Source organism: Oncorhynchus mykiss, chromosome 1 (genome assembly GCF_057628025.1).
Source record: "Oncorhynchus mykiss isolate SJ-2025 chromosome 1, ASM5762802v1, whole genome shotgun sequence".
NCBI lineage: Eukaryota > Metazoa > Chordata > Actinopteri > Salmoniformes > Salmonidae > Oncorhynchus > Oncorhynchus mykiss.
The window spans coordinates 28,546,648-28,561,209 of record NC_143022.1 but is presented as its reverse complement, the minus strand read 5'-3'; the positions used below and the strand labels follow the sequence as shown (position 1 = coordinate 28,561,209).

The window sequence follows — 14,562 nt, the reverse complement described above, 5'->3', positions numbered from 1 at the left end:
TATACTCCAGAATGTTATGAAGAGTGATCAGATGAATTGCAATTAATTGAAAAGTCCCTCTTTGCCATGCAAATGAACTGAATCCCCCAAAAACATTTCCACTGCATTTCAGCCCTGACACAAAAGGACCAGCTGACATCCTGTCAGTGATTCTCTCATTAACACAGGTGTGAGTGTTGACGAGGACAAGGCAGGAGATCACTCTGTCATGCTGATTGAGTTCGAATAACAGATTGGAAGCTTAAAAAGGAGGGTGGTGCTTGGAATCATTGTTCTTCCTCTGTCAACCATGGTTACCTGCAAGGAAACACGTGCTGTCATCATTGCTTTGCACAAAAAGGGCTTCACAGGCAAGGATATTGCTGCCAGTAAGATTGCACCTAAATCAACCATTTCTCGGATAATCAAGAACTTCAAGGAGATGGGTTCAATTGTTCCGAAGGCTTCAGGGCGCCCAAGAAAGTCCAGCAAGTGCCAGGACCGTCTCCTAAAGTTGATTCAGCTGCGGGATCGGGGCACCACCAGTACAAAGTTTTCTCAGGAATGGCAGCAGGCAGGTGAGCCGAAGACTTTTGGAGGATGGCCTGGTGTCAAGAAGGGCAGCAAAGAAGCCACTTCTCTCCAGGAAAAACATCAGGGACAGACTGATATTCTGCAAAAGGTACAGGGATTGGACTGCTGAGGACTGGGGTAAAGTAATTTTCTCTGATGAATCCCCTTTCCGATTGTTTGGGGCATTCGGAAAAAAGCTTGTCCGGAGAAGAACGGTGAGTGCTACCATCAGTCCTGTGTCATGCCAACAGTAAAGCATTCTGAGACCATTCATGTGTGGGGTTTCTTCTCAGCCAAGGAGTGGGCTCACTCATAATTTTTCCTAAGAACACAGCCATGAATAAAGAATGGTACCAACACATCCTCAGAGAGCAACTTCTCCCAACCATCCAGGAACAGTTTGATGACAAACAATTCCTTTTCCAGCATGATAGAGCACCTTGCCATAAGGCAAAAGTGATAACTAAGTGGTTCGGGGAATAAAACATCGATATTTTGGCTCAATGGCCAGGATAATCCCCAGACCTTAATCCCATTGAGAACTTGTGGTCAATCCTCAAGAGGTGGGTGGACAAACAAAAACTCACAAATTCTGACAAACTCCAAGCATTGACTATGCAAGAATGGGCTGCCATCAGTCAGGATGTGGCCCAGAAGTTAATTGACAGCATGCCAGGGCAGATTGCAGAGGTCTTGAAAAAGAAGGGTCAACACTGCAAAAATGTACTCTTTGCATCAACTTCATGTAATTGTCAATAAAAGCCTTTGACACTTATGAAATGCTTGTAATTATACTTCAGTATTCCATAGTAACATCTGACATAAATATCTAAAGACACTGAGGCAGCAAACTTTGTGAAAATGAATATATACACTGCTCAAAAAAAATAAAGGGAACACTAAAATAACACATCCTAGATCTGAATGAAATATTCTTATTAAGTACTTTTTTCTTTACGTAGTTGAATGTGCTGAGAACAAAAATTATCAATGGAAATCAAATGTATCAACCCATGGAAGTCTGGATTTGGAGTCACACTCAAAATTAAAGTGGAAAACCACACTACAGGCTGATCCAACTTATATGTAATGTCCTTAAAACAAGTCAAAATGAGGCTCAGTAGTGTGTGTGGCTTCCACGTGCACCTGATGAGGTGGCGGATGGTCCCCTGAGGGATCTCCTCCCAGACCTGGACTAAAGCATCCGCCAACTCCTGGACAGTGTGTGGTGCAACGTGGCGTTGGTGGATGGAGCGAGACATGATGTCCCAGATGTGCTCAATTGGATTCAGGTATGGGGAATGGGTGGGCCAGTCCATAGCATCAATGCCTTCCTCTTTCAGGAACTGCTGACACACTCCAGCCACATGAGGTCTAGCATTGTCTTGCATTAGGAGGAACCCAGGGCCAACCGCACCAGCATATGGTCTCACAAGCGGTCTGAGGATCTCATCTCGGTACCTAATGGCAGTCTGGCTACCTCTGGCAAGCACATGGAGGGCTGTGCGGCCCCCCAAATAAATGCCACCCCACACCATGACTGACCCACCGCCAAACTGGTCATGCTGGAGGATGTTGCAGGCAGCAGAACGTTCTCCACGGCGTCTCCAGACTCTGTCACGTCTGTCATGTGCTCAGTGTGAACCTGCTTTCATCTGTGAAGAGCACAGGGCGCCAGTGGCGAATTTGCCAATCTTGGTGTTCTCTGGCAAATGCCAAACGTCCTGCACGGTGTTGGGCTGTAAGCACAACCCCCACCTGTGGACGTCGGGCCCTCATACCACCCTCATGGAGTCTGTTTCTGACCGTTTGAGCAGACACATGCACATTTGTGGCCTGCTGGAGGTAATTTTGCAGGGCTCTGGCAGTGCTCCTCCTGCCTCTCCTTGCACAAAGGCGGAGGTAGCGGTCCTGCTGCTGGGTTGTTGCCCTCCTACGGCCTCCTCCACGTCTCCTGATGAACTGGCCTGTCTCCTGGTAGCGCCTCCATGCTCTGGACACTACGCTGACAGACACAGCAAACCTTCTTGCCACAGCTCGCATTGATGTTCTATCCTGGATGAGCTGCACTACCTGAGCCACTTGTGTGGGTTGTAGACTCCGTCTCATGCTACCACTAGAGTGAAAGCACCGAGAGCATTCAAAAGTGACCAAAACATCAGCCAGGAAGCATAGGAACTGAGAAGTGGTCTGTGGTCACCACCTGCAGAACCACTCCTTTATTGGGGGTGTCTTGCTAATTGCCTATAATTTCCACCTGTTGTCTATTCCATTTGCACAACAGCTTGGAGTTACATTGTGTTGTTTAAGTGTTCCCTTTGTTCTTTTGAGCAGTGTATATATTAGTTTTTTTGGCCACGACTGTACAGTGCATTCAGAAAGTATAAAGACTTTTTCCACATTCTGTTATGTTACAGCCTTATTCTAAAATGGCTCAATACCCCATAATGACAAAGCAAAAACAGGTTTTTACATTTTTTTGCAAATGTATTTAAAAAAACAACAGATACCTTATTTACATAAGTATTCAGACCCTTTGCTATGAGACTCGAAATTGAGCTCGGGTGCAGCCTGTTTCCATTGATCATCCTTGATGTTTCTACAACTTGATTGAAGTCCACCTGTGGTAAAGTAAATTAATTGGAAATGATTAGAAAAGGAACACACCTGTCTTTATAAGGTCCCACAGTTAACAGTTTATGCTCCGACATACACTGTTAAGGCATGAGGTCGAAGGAATTATCCGTAGAGCTCCGAGACAGATTGTATCGAGGCACAGATCTGGGGAAAGGTACCAAAACGTTTTTGCAGCATTGAAGGTCACGAAGAACACAGTGGCCTCCATCATTCTTAAATTGAATAAGTTTGGAACAACCAAGAATCTTCCTAGAGCTGGCTGCCTGGCCAAACTGAGCAATCGGGGGAGAAGGGCCTTTGTCAAGGAGGTGATCAAGAAGCCAATGGTCACTCTGATGGAGCTCCAGAGTTCCTCTGTGGAGATGGGAGAACCTTCCAGAAGGACAACCATCTCTGTAGCACTCCACCAATCTGGCCTTTATGGTATGGCTAGATGGAAGCCATTCCTCAGTAAAAGGCACATGACAGACTGCTTAAAGTTTGCCAAAAGGCACCTAAAGGACTCCGACCATGAGAAACAAGATTATCTGGTATGATGAAACCAAAATTTAACTCTTTGGCCTGAATACCAAGTGTCATTTTCTGGAGGAAACCTGGCACCATCCCTACGGTGAAGCATGGTGGTGGCAGCATCATGCTTTGGGGATGTTTTTTAGTGGCAGGGCCTGGGAGACTACTCAGGATCGAGAGAAAGATGAACGTAGCAAAGTACAGAGAGATCCTTGACAAAAACCTGTTTCCCAGAGCACTTAGACCACAGACAATGGCCCAGCCAGAGCCCGGATTTGAACCCAATTGAACATCTCTGGAGAGACCTGAAAATAGCTGTGCAGTGACGCTACCCATACAACCTGACAGAGCTTGAGAGGATCTGCAGAGAAGAATGGGAGAAACTCCCCAAATACAAGTGTGCCATGGTTGTAGCGTCATACCCAAGAAGACTCAAGGCTGTAATCGCTGCCAAAGGTGCTTCAACAAAGTACCAAGTAAAGGCTCTGAATACAAATATGTAAATTGACAATTGAAAACATTGTATGTTAAAATCACTGTGTGTGTGTGTGTGCGCGTGTGTGCGTAACTAATGCCAAAATAATAATTTATATTTGAATGAACATGTCAGACAAATTAAGCAAACACATCATTTTAAATTGACTACATTTTTGCCTATGTTTTTTCTTACATTTATTCATGTTGGAGCTAAGTTTGGCATGCTAGTAGATACCCATAGACTTCCAATCACTGCATCAACGCTAGTTAGCATTGACTCGTCAGACAACCTCTAAATTCCTTCCTACTGGACACATAGACATACAAAGTGTATCATCTGACTCTGGGGAAGTAGATGAAGGGCATCATTGCCAAATGGCAAAGTATCCCTTTAAGTTCAGGTAATACTTTGACTGAAAAGTTGAGTAAACAAACAAAGCTGTATAACCAGCTACTTAATAATATTTAGTTGAAACAACTATTTTTTTTAAATGACAGTGTATGCTGGCCACACAGATGACATAGAGTTGTATTTATAAAGCCATTTTACATCAGCAGTTGTCACAAAGTGCTTATACAGAAACCCAGCCTAATAGTCCAAAGAGCAAGCAACGCAGATGTCGAAGCAATGTGGCTAGTAAAAACTCCCTCGAAAGGCGGGAACCTAGGATGACACCTAGAGAGGAACCAGCCTCTGAAGAGTGGCCAGAGAGAGAGAGAGAGAGAGAGAGCAAGACAGTGATGTGTGAATGTCATGCAATGATGTGATTGTGAATACATCGCATACATGCCTGGACCAGTGACTTTTGAGCACATGGGAAAGTTGTAAGCCTATATGGACACTAACGTGGAGTCCTGTCCTCGCCTACAATTATTAAACGCAAAGAATGTTTCAGAGGGCAGTCTGGTCAGGGATGAGAGAGCATTATTTCGGGGAGATTGGAAAGTGAAAGTAAAAACCCGTGACATCTGGGCCTGTAGAAGCATGTTTTTTTAACAGGCTCTGCCCTCATTCGGAGCTGCTGCTGGAGACGGAACAGATTCGCAATTAATTTTTACTCATTTTGAAGAGCTGGGGGCCAAAGAGGGCAAGAAAGAGAGGCTTCGGTTATTTTCCTAAATTCGCTTTGGTCGGAGACTGGGTTTTGTTCTGGGTGTTGCCACACTCAGATAATCTGTTGAAGACGACACATCGTGCCAATGTCACTGTCCGGATTAACGCACGCGTTGTTTCCCAGACTTGTAAATCATTTGTGTGGGGCATGTGTGCTTTTGATCGGTGCTGCTGCGGGTTATTCTGAAGATACTGGATTGTTGAAGTGACGGGTTTCGGTTGTTACAGGTGTGATTGTGCAAGTTTGAATATTGAAATCGAATTTGTTACGCTTGGCGCAAATATTGGAACTGCTGCGTTTCATAGGCTGCTGCGCTGCCCACTTTTGTTATACAGTCATACATATTGTTATTAAAAGATAATAAATAAGACTAACAGGTTATTACGGAATATTAACGCTGATGATGGAAACCCGAAGGTGCTCCTTTGATATTGTAGGCTATATGGATATATAATAAAGACCCCTGGGATCCATCCATCCATTGGATAGAGAATGTAACATTTGCCCTCATTTTTAGAGGCGTGTTGCGTTATTTATTTTATGATGTGTGATTCATTTTCTTGATATCCATTTTATAATTTCCATCATTTTTGGGGGAAAACTGATCATGGAAATTCACATGTGAATGAATAATCACATCATTCACATTCGGTGTACATAGACCCAAATTTGAACTTGATGACGGTCTCTCTAGATTGCAAATTAATTATTAATAGATTGTATCACTGATATATTAATCTTACTTAACAACGTTGTATTTATAAGTCTGTAATAACCGTATTATAGTTATAGATACATTATTCAAATTATTATTTAATTGACAAAGATGGCATTTACAGACATTTATTGTAATAATTCCTGGTTAAGTGAGGGAAAGTCATTACTAGAGTGGAGTTCTTTATGCACTGGTTTTGGCAATGCAGTACTTCAAACTCAGCTAATGACCCATGTCTCCTTTTGACATAAAGTGGTTGGTGCCCTAGATGTACACGTGTGTCTGCCATTAAATATCATCTTAAACTGTACATTGCTTATTTCCTGTCCGTTCAACCTCAAAATCTCTGAGGAAGGCCTTGAGGCTGGTACATAAATCTCTGAGGAAGGCCTTGAGGCTGGTACATAAATCTCTGAGGAAGGCCTTGAGGCTGGTACATAAAGCGTAATAAAGAGCAGTGGTACTAGCAAGAGCAGTGTGGGGTTACTTCTTTTTTCTCTGTTCTTTCAACCTGACAAGGGTACTGTGTTTGTAGCTATTCAGAAAATATCGAATTAATACCAATGAAGAAAGTGAATGTTGAAATGTCTAAAAATGCCTCTCTGTGTTGCAGTTACAGGCTAACACAGAGCGAAAAGGGCCTGGTGGTGCTCTGGAACAGTGTGGGCTCTGAGTCGGAGGCCTCCAGCGTGTTTAGACAGGGACCTCAGTTGGACTATGTGCCGGCCAACAACCTGGCTCCTGGGTGGGCTATTCGGTAAGAGAAGTGCTGTGGTGTATGTTCATGTGTGAAGAATTACGTAACAGGCCAAAGGCTAGAGTCTTCTTGACATATTGTTGGGAAAGAATCTAGCTTCCAAATGTAGTGGGGTCAGAACTGAGATGATGTTTAGTTTGACATCATGGATGTTATTCCTGGTTTCATTAATGAGTTATGCTTTTGTTGCAATGGGCTGGGTGAGACCTCATCACATCAACCACTTATACATTTAAAGCTAAGAGGCCCTTAATAGTGTGAGGAAGTACATCTGTCAGTGGAGACCATTGAGAATTGTTTGTACCATGTGCACGTTCAGCAACTGAGCCCCAGTTTGTCTTTGGAGAGTGAGAGTGCTAAATCTAATAAAGATTTAAGAGATGATAGTGCTCTCTGTAAACTGAACAACTATTACCAGAAATCATCACTGACAAACAATGTATATTGCAAAGAGCTCAAGCTAGAAAGTTTCAAAGGAGAGAGACAGTAGAAAACATCTATGGGTATTTCCTATCTCTGATAGAGAACCCCCCCCCCCCCCCAAAAAAAGTTATTGCGTAGGTCCGGTTTCTGTTACAAAAAAAAAAGATAGCAGTTAAATCTTGGTATCTATGTATCTAACCACGTCCTGTAGCACAGAGAGAGAGAGAGATAGAGAGAGAGAGAGAGAGAGAGACATACAGGAGTAAAAAAGATAGGAAGAAGGTATAATTATTGAAGACAATAGAGGGGAGGTGGGGTGAGTGAGTGAGGTATATGAATATCTGATGTTTGAGCTCCTGACTGTATATGGACTTGTTTGGTGTATACAGATTGTGCGGTGAGGCATATTCCTAGTGCTTTGTGAAGTGTGTTGTGAGGTCTTGGAGACTTTGCTGACTCGGAGTCTCTATACAGCCGTCTGCATCCAAGCCCTGGCCCACAGTATCTAACCACACAGTGATCAACAATAGACTAGCTTTGGATTGCATGCCACCACTCATTCTGCCCCAGGCTATGTACAGCCAGAGCTAGTTACTCCTGAGAAAAAAAATACCCTTTTGTCAAAATAGGCACTTACGGTCTCAATCTGAGTTTAGACCACAGGCCCAAACCGAACAATCCTGTGTTCACAAACATAATAGCAAAAATGTTGTGCTGACCGTGACTGTGTATCCTTCCCTTGACCACATGCAGATTATGGTCCGTGGTATAATGGAGTTTACCAACTTTTTGTTTTGCATTTTTTTTGCAGAAAAATGCATTGAAAATATAGGCAGTGCTGCTTTTTTCCCCACTGCGACCGGTATTTTTTTTACCACTACAAAAGTTTCTATCTAGAACCTAAAAGGGTTCTTTGGCTGTCCCCATAAGATAGCACTTTCTAGATTTTTTTTTGGTACTAGGTAAAAACCCTTTTGGGTTTCATGTCAAAGGGTTATACCTTGAACCCAAAAGGATTCTACCTGTTCTCCTATGGGGACAGCCGAAGAACCCTTTTTGAACCCATTTTTCTTAGCGTGTACATCACTGATTATGGTGAAGCGTTTTAGAGGAGATTATTGTTGTGTGAAAATTAAGGTGTTTACTCAGTATTATAATCTGGCTCAGATGGGGCTCTCCCTTAGATTGGTGGATTCTCAGTGAGATAATGAGTCTGATGGAAAGAAGAGGTCATATTTCAGCATAATTCATTTTAGCACAGTAGCCAGCCAGCCACAGAGGTCTAGCTAGGAGCGATGGTCTGTCTTTGCACTGTGAGAGATGTCTCAATGTCTTTACTCATCTGAGTTCAGTTCTCACACCACTATACCACTTCAATGGTGGTGGTAAAAAATAAATAAGAATTAAAAAACACCAAATTAGTGCACTAGGCCTTTATTACTCAGGGATGAGCAGAGAAAAATACTTGGGTAGCTAAAATACTTGAAGAACCCTGTATTATATGATATGTGTGTTGTGCCCCCTGTAGGTTTGATGTGGGTAATACCGGTTTTGATGACACCCACAACATTGGCCCAGTGCAAGTCGTTGAAGACATTGGAAACAAAACTCACCGACAGAAGACGTAACTTTGTAAGAATGGTTCAGGATATCAAGACAGTGACTTGCAAGTTTGGAATATGAATGAAATTAGACACACATTAGGGAAGACTAGTGCGTGGATCACTGCACAGAATAATTATATTGAAAGTTGATAGATGTGGAAAAGAAAGGTGGTATTTTTTTGTACAAACACAATCTGACACCAAAATCTTTCTTGTCTTTAACAGAAGCACAATTTCCCCATTAATTACACCATCAGAGTTCACTATGAAGAGATCTTCAAACTCTGCAACATCAGCAGGCTGGTGAGTCCCTCCCTTTGTTTCCTTATCATTATCACTCTTCTAACTTGTTCAGTCATATGAAAAATCAACATATCATACCATCCATTCACTCACCCTTCATCTACTTTGCTTCCTTATTCTCCTTCCTTTATCTCCAATCTTCACTCTTATCACTCTATACATCTCTAGCTGTTCCTCCTCCTATCCCGCTCCCCACTACGTCACTTTATCTCTTTTCTGTGTCCCTCCAGAGGGTGAGGGTGGTGGATCTGGAGGAGGGGGACCTGCAGGATGTGTGGCTGTTGGTCAACCAGGAGGTGTTGAAGAGAATCTTGAGGGTCCTGCCAGAGAGACATCCCTCCTACAAGTACACCTCTGATCTGGAAGATCTCTTCAGGAAGATCCAGCAGGTGTTCCCACCACAGAGTGATGAGGTGTGTAAGACTGGCCATCGTGTCACTGTCACTGCTCTGCTCATCTCTCTGTGGACAAACTTAACTCATAATGGTCATGTACTGTATGTTTACCTTTCAGAGAGAGCCCCCAGAGCGAATAGAGGAGATCTACAATAGAGTGAAGGAGCCCAACTCAAAAGGGTGGAGGTTCGTGACCCCCAAATCCCTGTTGGATAACTGCTATAGGACAATGCACTGTCTCTTCAAAAACTGCTTTCCCAGTGAAGATGGAGTGCAAGACTGTGAGTGCACTTCACTCCCTTATTATATTTCCTGTCTTCTATTACCTCTTACCTCTACCCTAACCTCTCTATGTTGGCAATTTCCCAGGAACACAAACCTACTCAACTGGTTTGGCATGTTGTGTCAATTGTATCTCTTCAGTGTTTGTAGACACTAAGTTGTTCTTATTCAACACTGTTTAAAGAGAGATAGTTGTCTGTGCCACAGGTTCCCATGAGGTCTCTGCCTTAAAAGGAGAGTGACTTGGACAGGCCTGTTAATATCTACTGTTAGCCTATTCATTAATCATTTACACATCCTATATACGTTAAGACATGACTGTACCATTCAATTTTAAACCCCCACATGTTATTTGCATCAGCACCTCTTAAGGTACAGTGGGGCAAAAAAGTATTTAGTCAGCCACCAATTGTGCAAGTTCTCCCACTTAAAAAGATGAGAGAGGCCTGTAATTTTCATCATAGGTACACTTCAACTATGACAGACAAAATCACATTGTAGGATTTTTAATGAATTTATTTGCAAATTATGGTGGAAAATAAGTATTTGGTCAATAACAAAAGTTTATCTCAATACTTTGTTATATACCCTTTGTTGGCAATGACAGATGTCAAACGTTTTCTGTAAGTCTTCACAAGGTTTTCACACACTGTTGCTGGTATTTTGGCCCATTCCTCCATGCAGATCTCCTTTAGAGCAGTGATGTTTTGGGGCTGTTACTGGGCAACACTGACTTTCAACTCCCTGCAAAGATTTTCTATGGGGTTGAGATCTGGAGACTGGCAAGGCCACTCCAGGACCTTGAAATGCTTCTCACAAAGCCACTCCTTCATTGCCCGGGCGGTGTGTTTGGGATCATTGTCATGCTGAAAGACCCAGCCACGTTTCATCTTCAATGCCCTTGCTGATGGAAGGAGGTTTTCACTCAAAATCTCACGATACATGGCCCCATTCAATCTTTCCTTTACACGGATCAGTCGTCCTGGTCCCTTTGCAGAGAAACAGCCCCAAAGCATGATGTTTCCACCCCCATGCTTCACAGTAGGTATGGTGTTCTTTGGATGCAACTCAGCATTCCTTGTCCTCCAAACACGACGAGTTGAGTTTTTACCAAAAAATTATATTTTGGTTTCATCTGTCCATATGACATTCTCCCAATCTTGTTCTGGATCATCCAAATGCTCTCTAGCAAACTTCAGACGGGCCTGGACATATACTGGCTTAAGCAGGGGGACACGTCTGGCACTGCAGGATTTGAGTCCCTGGCAGTGTAGTGTGTTACTGATGGTAGGCTTTGTTACTTTGGTCCCACCTCTCTGCAGGTCATTCACTAGGTCCCCCCGTGTGGTTCTGGGATTTTTGCTTACTGTTCTCTTGATCATTTTGACCCCACGGGGTGAGATCTTGCGTGGAGCCCCAGATCAAGGGAGATTATCAGTGGTCTTGTATGTCTTCCATTTCCAATAATTGCTCCCACAGTTGATTTCTTTAAACCAAGCTGCTTACCTATTGCAGATTCAGTCTTCCCAGCCTGGTGCAGGTCTACAATTTTGTTTCTGGTGTCCTTTGACAGCTCTTTGGTCTTGGCCATAGTGGAGTTTGGAGTGTGACTGTTTGAGGTTGTGGACAGGTGTCTTTTAAACTGATAACAAGTTCAAACAGGTGCCATTAATACAGGTAACGAGTGGAGGACAGAGGAGCCTCTTGAAGAAGAAGTTACAGGTCTGTGAGAGCCAGAAATCTTGCTTGTTTGTAGGTGACCAAATACTTATTTTCCACCATAATTTGCAAATAAATTAATAAAAAATCCTACAATGTGATTTTCTGGAATTTTTTTTCTCATTTTGTCTGTCATAGTTGAAGTGTAACTATGATGACAATTACAGGCCTCTCTCATCTTTTTAAGTGGGAGAACTTGCACAATTGGTGGCTGACTAAATACTTTTTTGCCCCACTGTATATTTGTTCCTTGTTTTACAGAGAGATCAGTAGAGTTGTTGAGGCTAGAGCACATCTGTTAACAATTTAATAGAAGGAAAACGTAAGGCATGAAGGAGTATAAAGCACTCATGTGCAGAACATGAGTCATGAATATAAAAAAACATTAGAAGAAAAAACAGCGACAATGTTGTAACCCACATGTTGGAATGGTTTAGTGCTTACTTCATGGCTAGGATGTTCAAAGCAGGCCCATAAACGTTGAATGAAGTGTCACTGATCACTCAAAATAGTTTGTATGCTTTTATCAGAAATATTTAGACATGATTTTAAGATGATTGATCTCAGTCACTTAAACTATTTTCTTACTTCAGATTGTAGCACTCTTCACTGGCGGAAGGGCAGAAAGAGACAACTACAGGAAACCTGAGGAGGACGTTAATTTCCAAACATTGCAAATATACACTGAGTGTAAAAAACATTAAGTACACCTTCTTAATATTTAGTTGCACCCCATCCATTTTTGCTTGTTGACTCCAATGCTTCCCACATTTGTGTCAAGTTGGCTGGATGTCCTTTGGGTGGTGAACCATTCTTGATACACACAAGAAACTGTTGAGCGTGAAAAACCCAGCAGCGTTGTAATTCTTGACTCAAACCGGTGCACCTATCACCATACCCTGTTCAAAGGCACTTAAATATTTTGTCTTGTCCATTCACACTCTGAATGGCACACATACACAATCAATGTCTCAATTGTCTCAAGGCTTAATCATTCTTTAACCTGTCTCCCCCCCTTCATTTACACTAATTGAAGTGGGTTTAGCTAACACGTGACATCGATAAGGGATCATATCTTTCACCTGGATTCACCTGGTCAGTCTATGTCATGGAAAGAGCAGGTGTTCTTAATGTTTGGTACACTCAGTGTATGTCCAATGTTGCAGTTGAGCTGTATGTCATACCCCTCCTGTGTGAAGTTCTGATGTTGTTGCACCAACAATATGCCCTGAAAACTATTACCAACGGTATGCAACCCAAACTTCATCTGTTGCTATGGATGCCACAGTAAATACATTCCCTGTGGACTTTGCAGCTTTATCCACACACTGTTATTGTCACAGCTTGCCTACAGTTTTGTTTACTTATCATTCTTTGCCTCCTATGTTGTATAGTACTTTGAAAGAGATATTTTATAGTTTTCATATGTGTACTTATAATATATTGTCTGCTGATGTTTATGTTCTGTGTTTTGACAGTTGTATGGTATAGCGCAGGTGGCTATGCTCAAGCAGAGAGCTACAGAGTATGGCATTTCTATACCTTTTTTTGCAATCTGGGAACACTTGTTGGTGACAGGTATTAGCAACTGTTGCCAATATATTCAAAAATAATAACAGAACACAATTATAGCTACTTTCAGGACTGTTGTCGTTTTCTTTTGCTCAGTTTTTAAAAAAGCATGGCACTTGCTATGTCAGGATAGTGGGTTTGATTCCCAGGACCACCCATACTTAAAATGTATGCACACATGACTGTAAGTCACTTTGGATGAAAACGTCCGCTAAATGGCATATAGTGAACAAAAATATAAACGCAACATTCAACATGGAAGAACTGGGTCATTTTCAGCTTCCAGGAATTGTGTACAGATCCTTGCGACATGGGGCAGTGCATTATCATGCTGAAACATGAGATGATGGCGGCGGGTGAATAGCACGACAATGGGCCTCAGGGTCTCGTCACGGGATCTCTGTGCATTCAAATTGCCATAGATAAAATGCAATTCTGTTCATTGTCCATATTTTATGCCTGCCCATACCCTAATCCCACTGCCACCATGGGGCACTCTGTTCACAACTTTGACATCAGCTAACCGCTCGCCCACACAACCCCATACACGTGGTCTGCGGTTGTGAGGCCAGTTGGACATACTGCCAAATTCTCTAAAATTACGTTGGAGGTGGCTTATGGTAGAGAAATTAACATTAAATTCTCTGGCCACAGCTCTGGTGCACATTCCTGCAGTCAGTATGTCAATTGCACACTCACCTTTTTTTGTCCCCACCACAAGGTGCACCTGTGTAATGACCATGCTGTTTAATCGGCTTCTTGATATGCCACACCTGTCAGGTGGATGGACTTTCAGGGAAAAGGAGAAATGCTCACTAACAGGGATGTAAACACATTTGTGCACAAAATCTGAGAGAAATAAGCTTTTTGTGCGTATGGAAAATGTATGGGATCTTTTAATTCAGCTCGTGAAACATGGGACCAACACTTTACACTTTGACATTTTAAGCAATTATGATATTTCTTTGTTCTATGTTTTTAAAATTGATTTAAGATATTTTGCTGACTTGCAGGCTTTGTCAGTGAATTCCAACAATGTCCAGCCACTCATGGTTTTGTTACTGTTTATTGATGCTGAAATAAAGCTATTTGTGCAATCTATTCACAGGTTCAACATGTTGAGAGTTGGGACATGCTGCATTTCTTGTATGGTTACATTAAAATAAAGAGTTTTTATATACACAAGACAGTGTCAAGTTATTTATTTGGAAAGCTATTCATATAATATGTGACAGCCATTGTGAAAAATACATGCCATTTACCATCTGGAAATTGTGTTCTCTTTTTTATGTTTAAAAATAAGTTTAATGTCTTCGACATAACTATGATTGGGCCATGTATTTAAAAAAAAACATTGGATACATTTCAGTTAATTAGAAACATTGCAAAACTCCACTGCATAAAGTTATTCCCACTGTCGTGTCTTTGGCTATGCCGGATTAAGTGATATGACATATTCTATAAAATAATTTCACCCTAATTAATATTACCTGATTGAGCT

General features: G+C 42.1%; 1 protein-coding gene across 4 annotated transcripts; it reads left to right on the top strand.

Moving 5' to 3' along the window:
- Positions 1 to 4,752: 4,752 nt before the first annotated feature.
- On the top strand, positions 4,753 to 14,246 carry LOC110520098 (interleukin-34). 4 transcript variants are annotated; one of them, XM_021597149.3, is made up of 7 exons: positions 4,753 to 5,518; positions 6,620 to 6,763; positions 8,715 to 8,818; positions 9,016 to 9,093; positions 9,324 to 9,506; positions 9,607 to 9,769; positions 12,083 to 14,246. In XM_021597149.3, exons 2-7 carry the CDS (start codon positions 6,724 to 6,726, stop codon positions 12,136 to 12,138), a joined length of 624 nt encoding a protein of 207 aa, XP_021452824.1. In that variant the 5' UTR covers positions 4,753 to 5,518; positions 6,620 to 6,723; the 3' UTR covers positions 12,139 to 14,246. The 4 variants fall into 4 exon arrangements, with proteins under 4 accessions (XP_021452824.1, XP_090074551.1, XP_090074533.1 ...); XM_090218425.1 differs by having other exon boundaries at positions 4,758 to 5,518; positions 9,607 to 9,674; XM_090218407.1 differs by having other exon boundaries at positions 4,848 to 5,001.
- Positions 14,247 to 14,562: the final 316 nt, after the last annotated feature.

Bases quoted from the DNA above. Each gene is read 5' to 3' on its own strand.
- LOC110520098 (XM_021597149.3), top strand. From the start codon at position 6,724: ATGTGCCGGCCAACAACCTGGCTCCTGGGTGGGCTATTCG. The intron at 9,094-9,323 runs GTGAGTCCCTCC...GTGTCCCTCCAG, and splicing joins TCTGCAACATCAGCAGGCTG to AGGGTGAGGGTGGTGGATCT. The intron at 9,507-9,606 runs GTGTGTAAGACT...TTTACCTTTCAG, and splicing joins TCCCACCACAGAGTGATGAG to AGAGAGCCCCCAGAGCGAAT.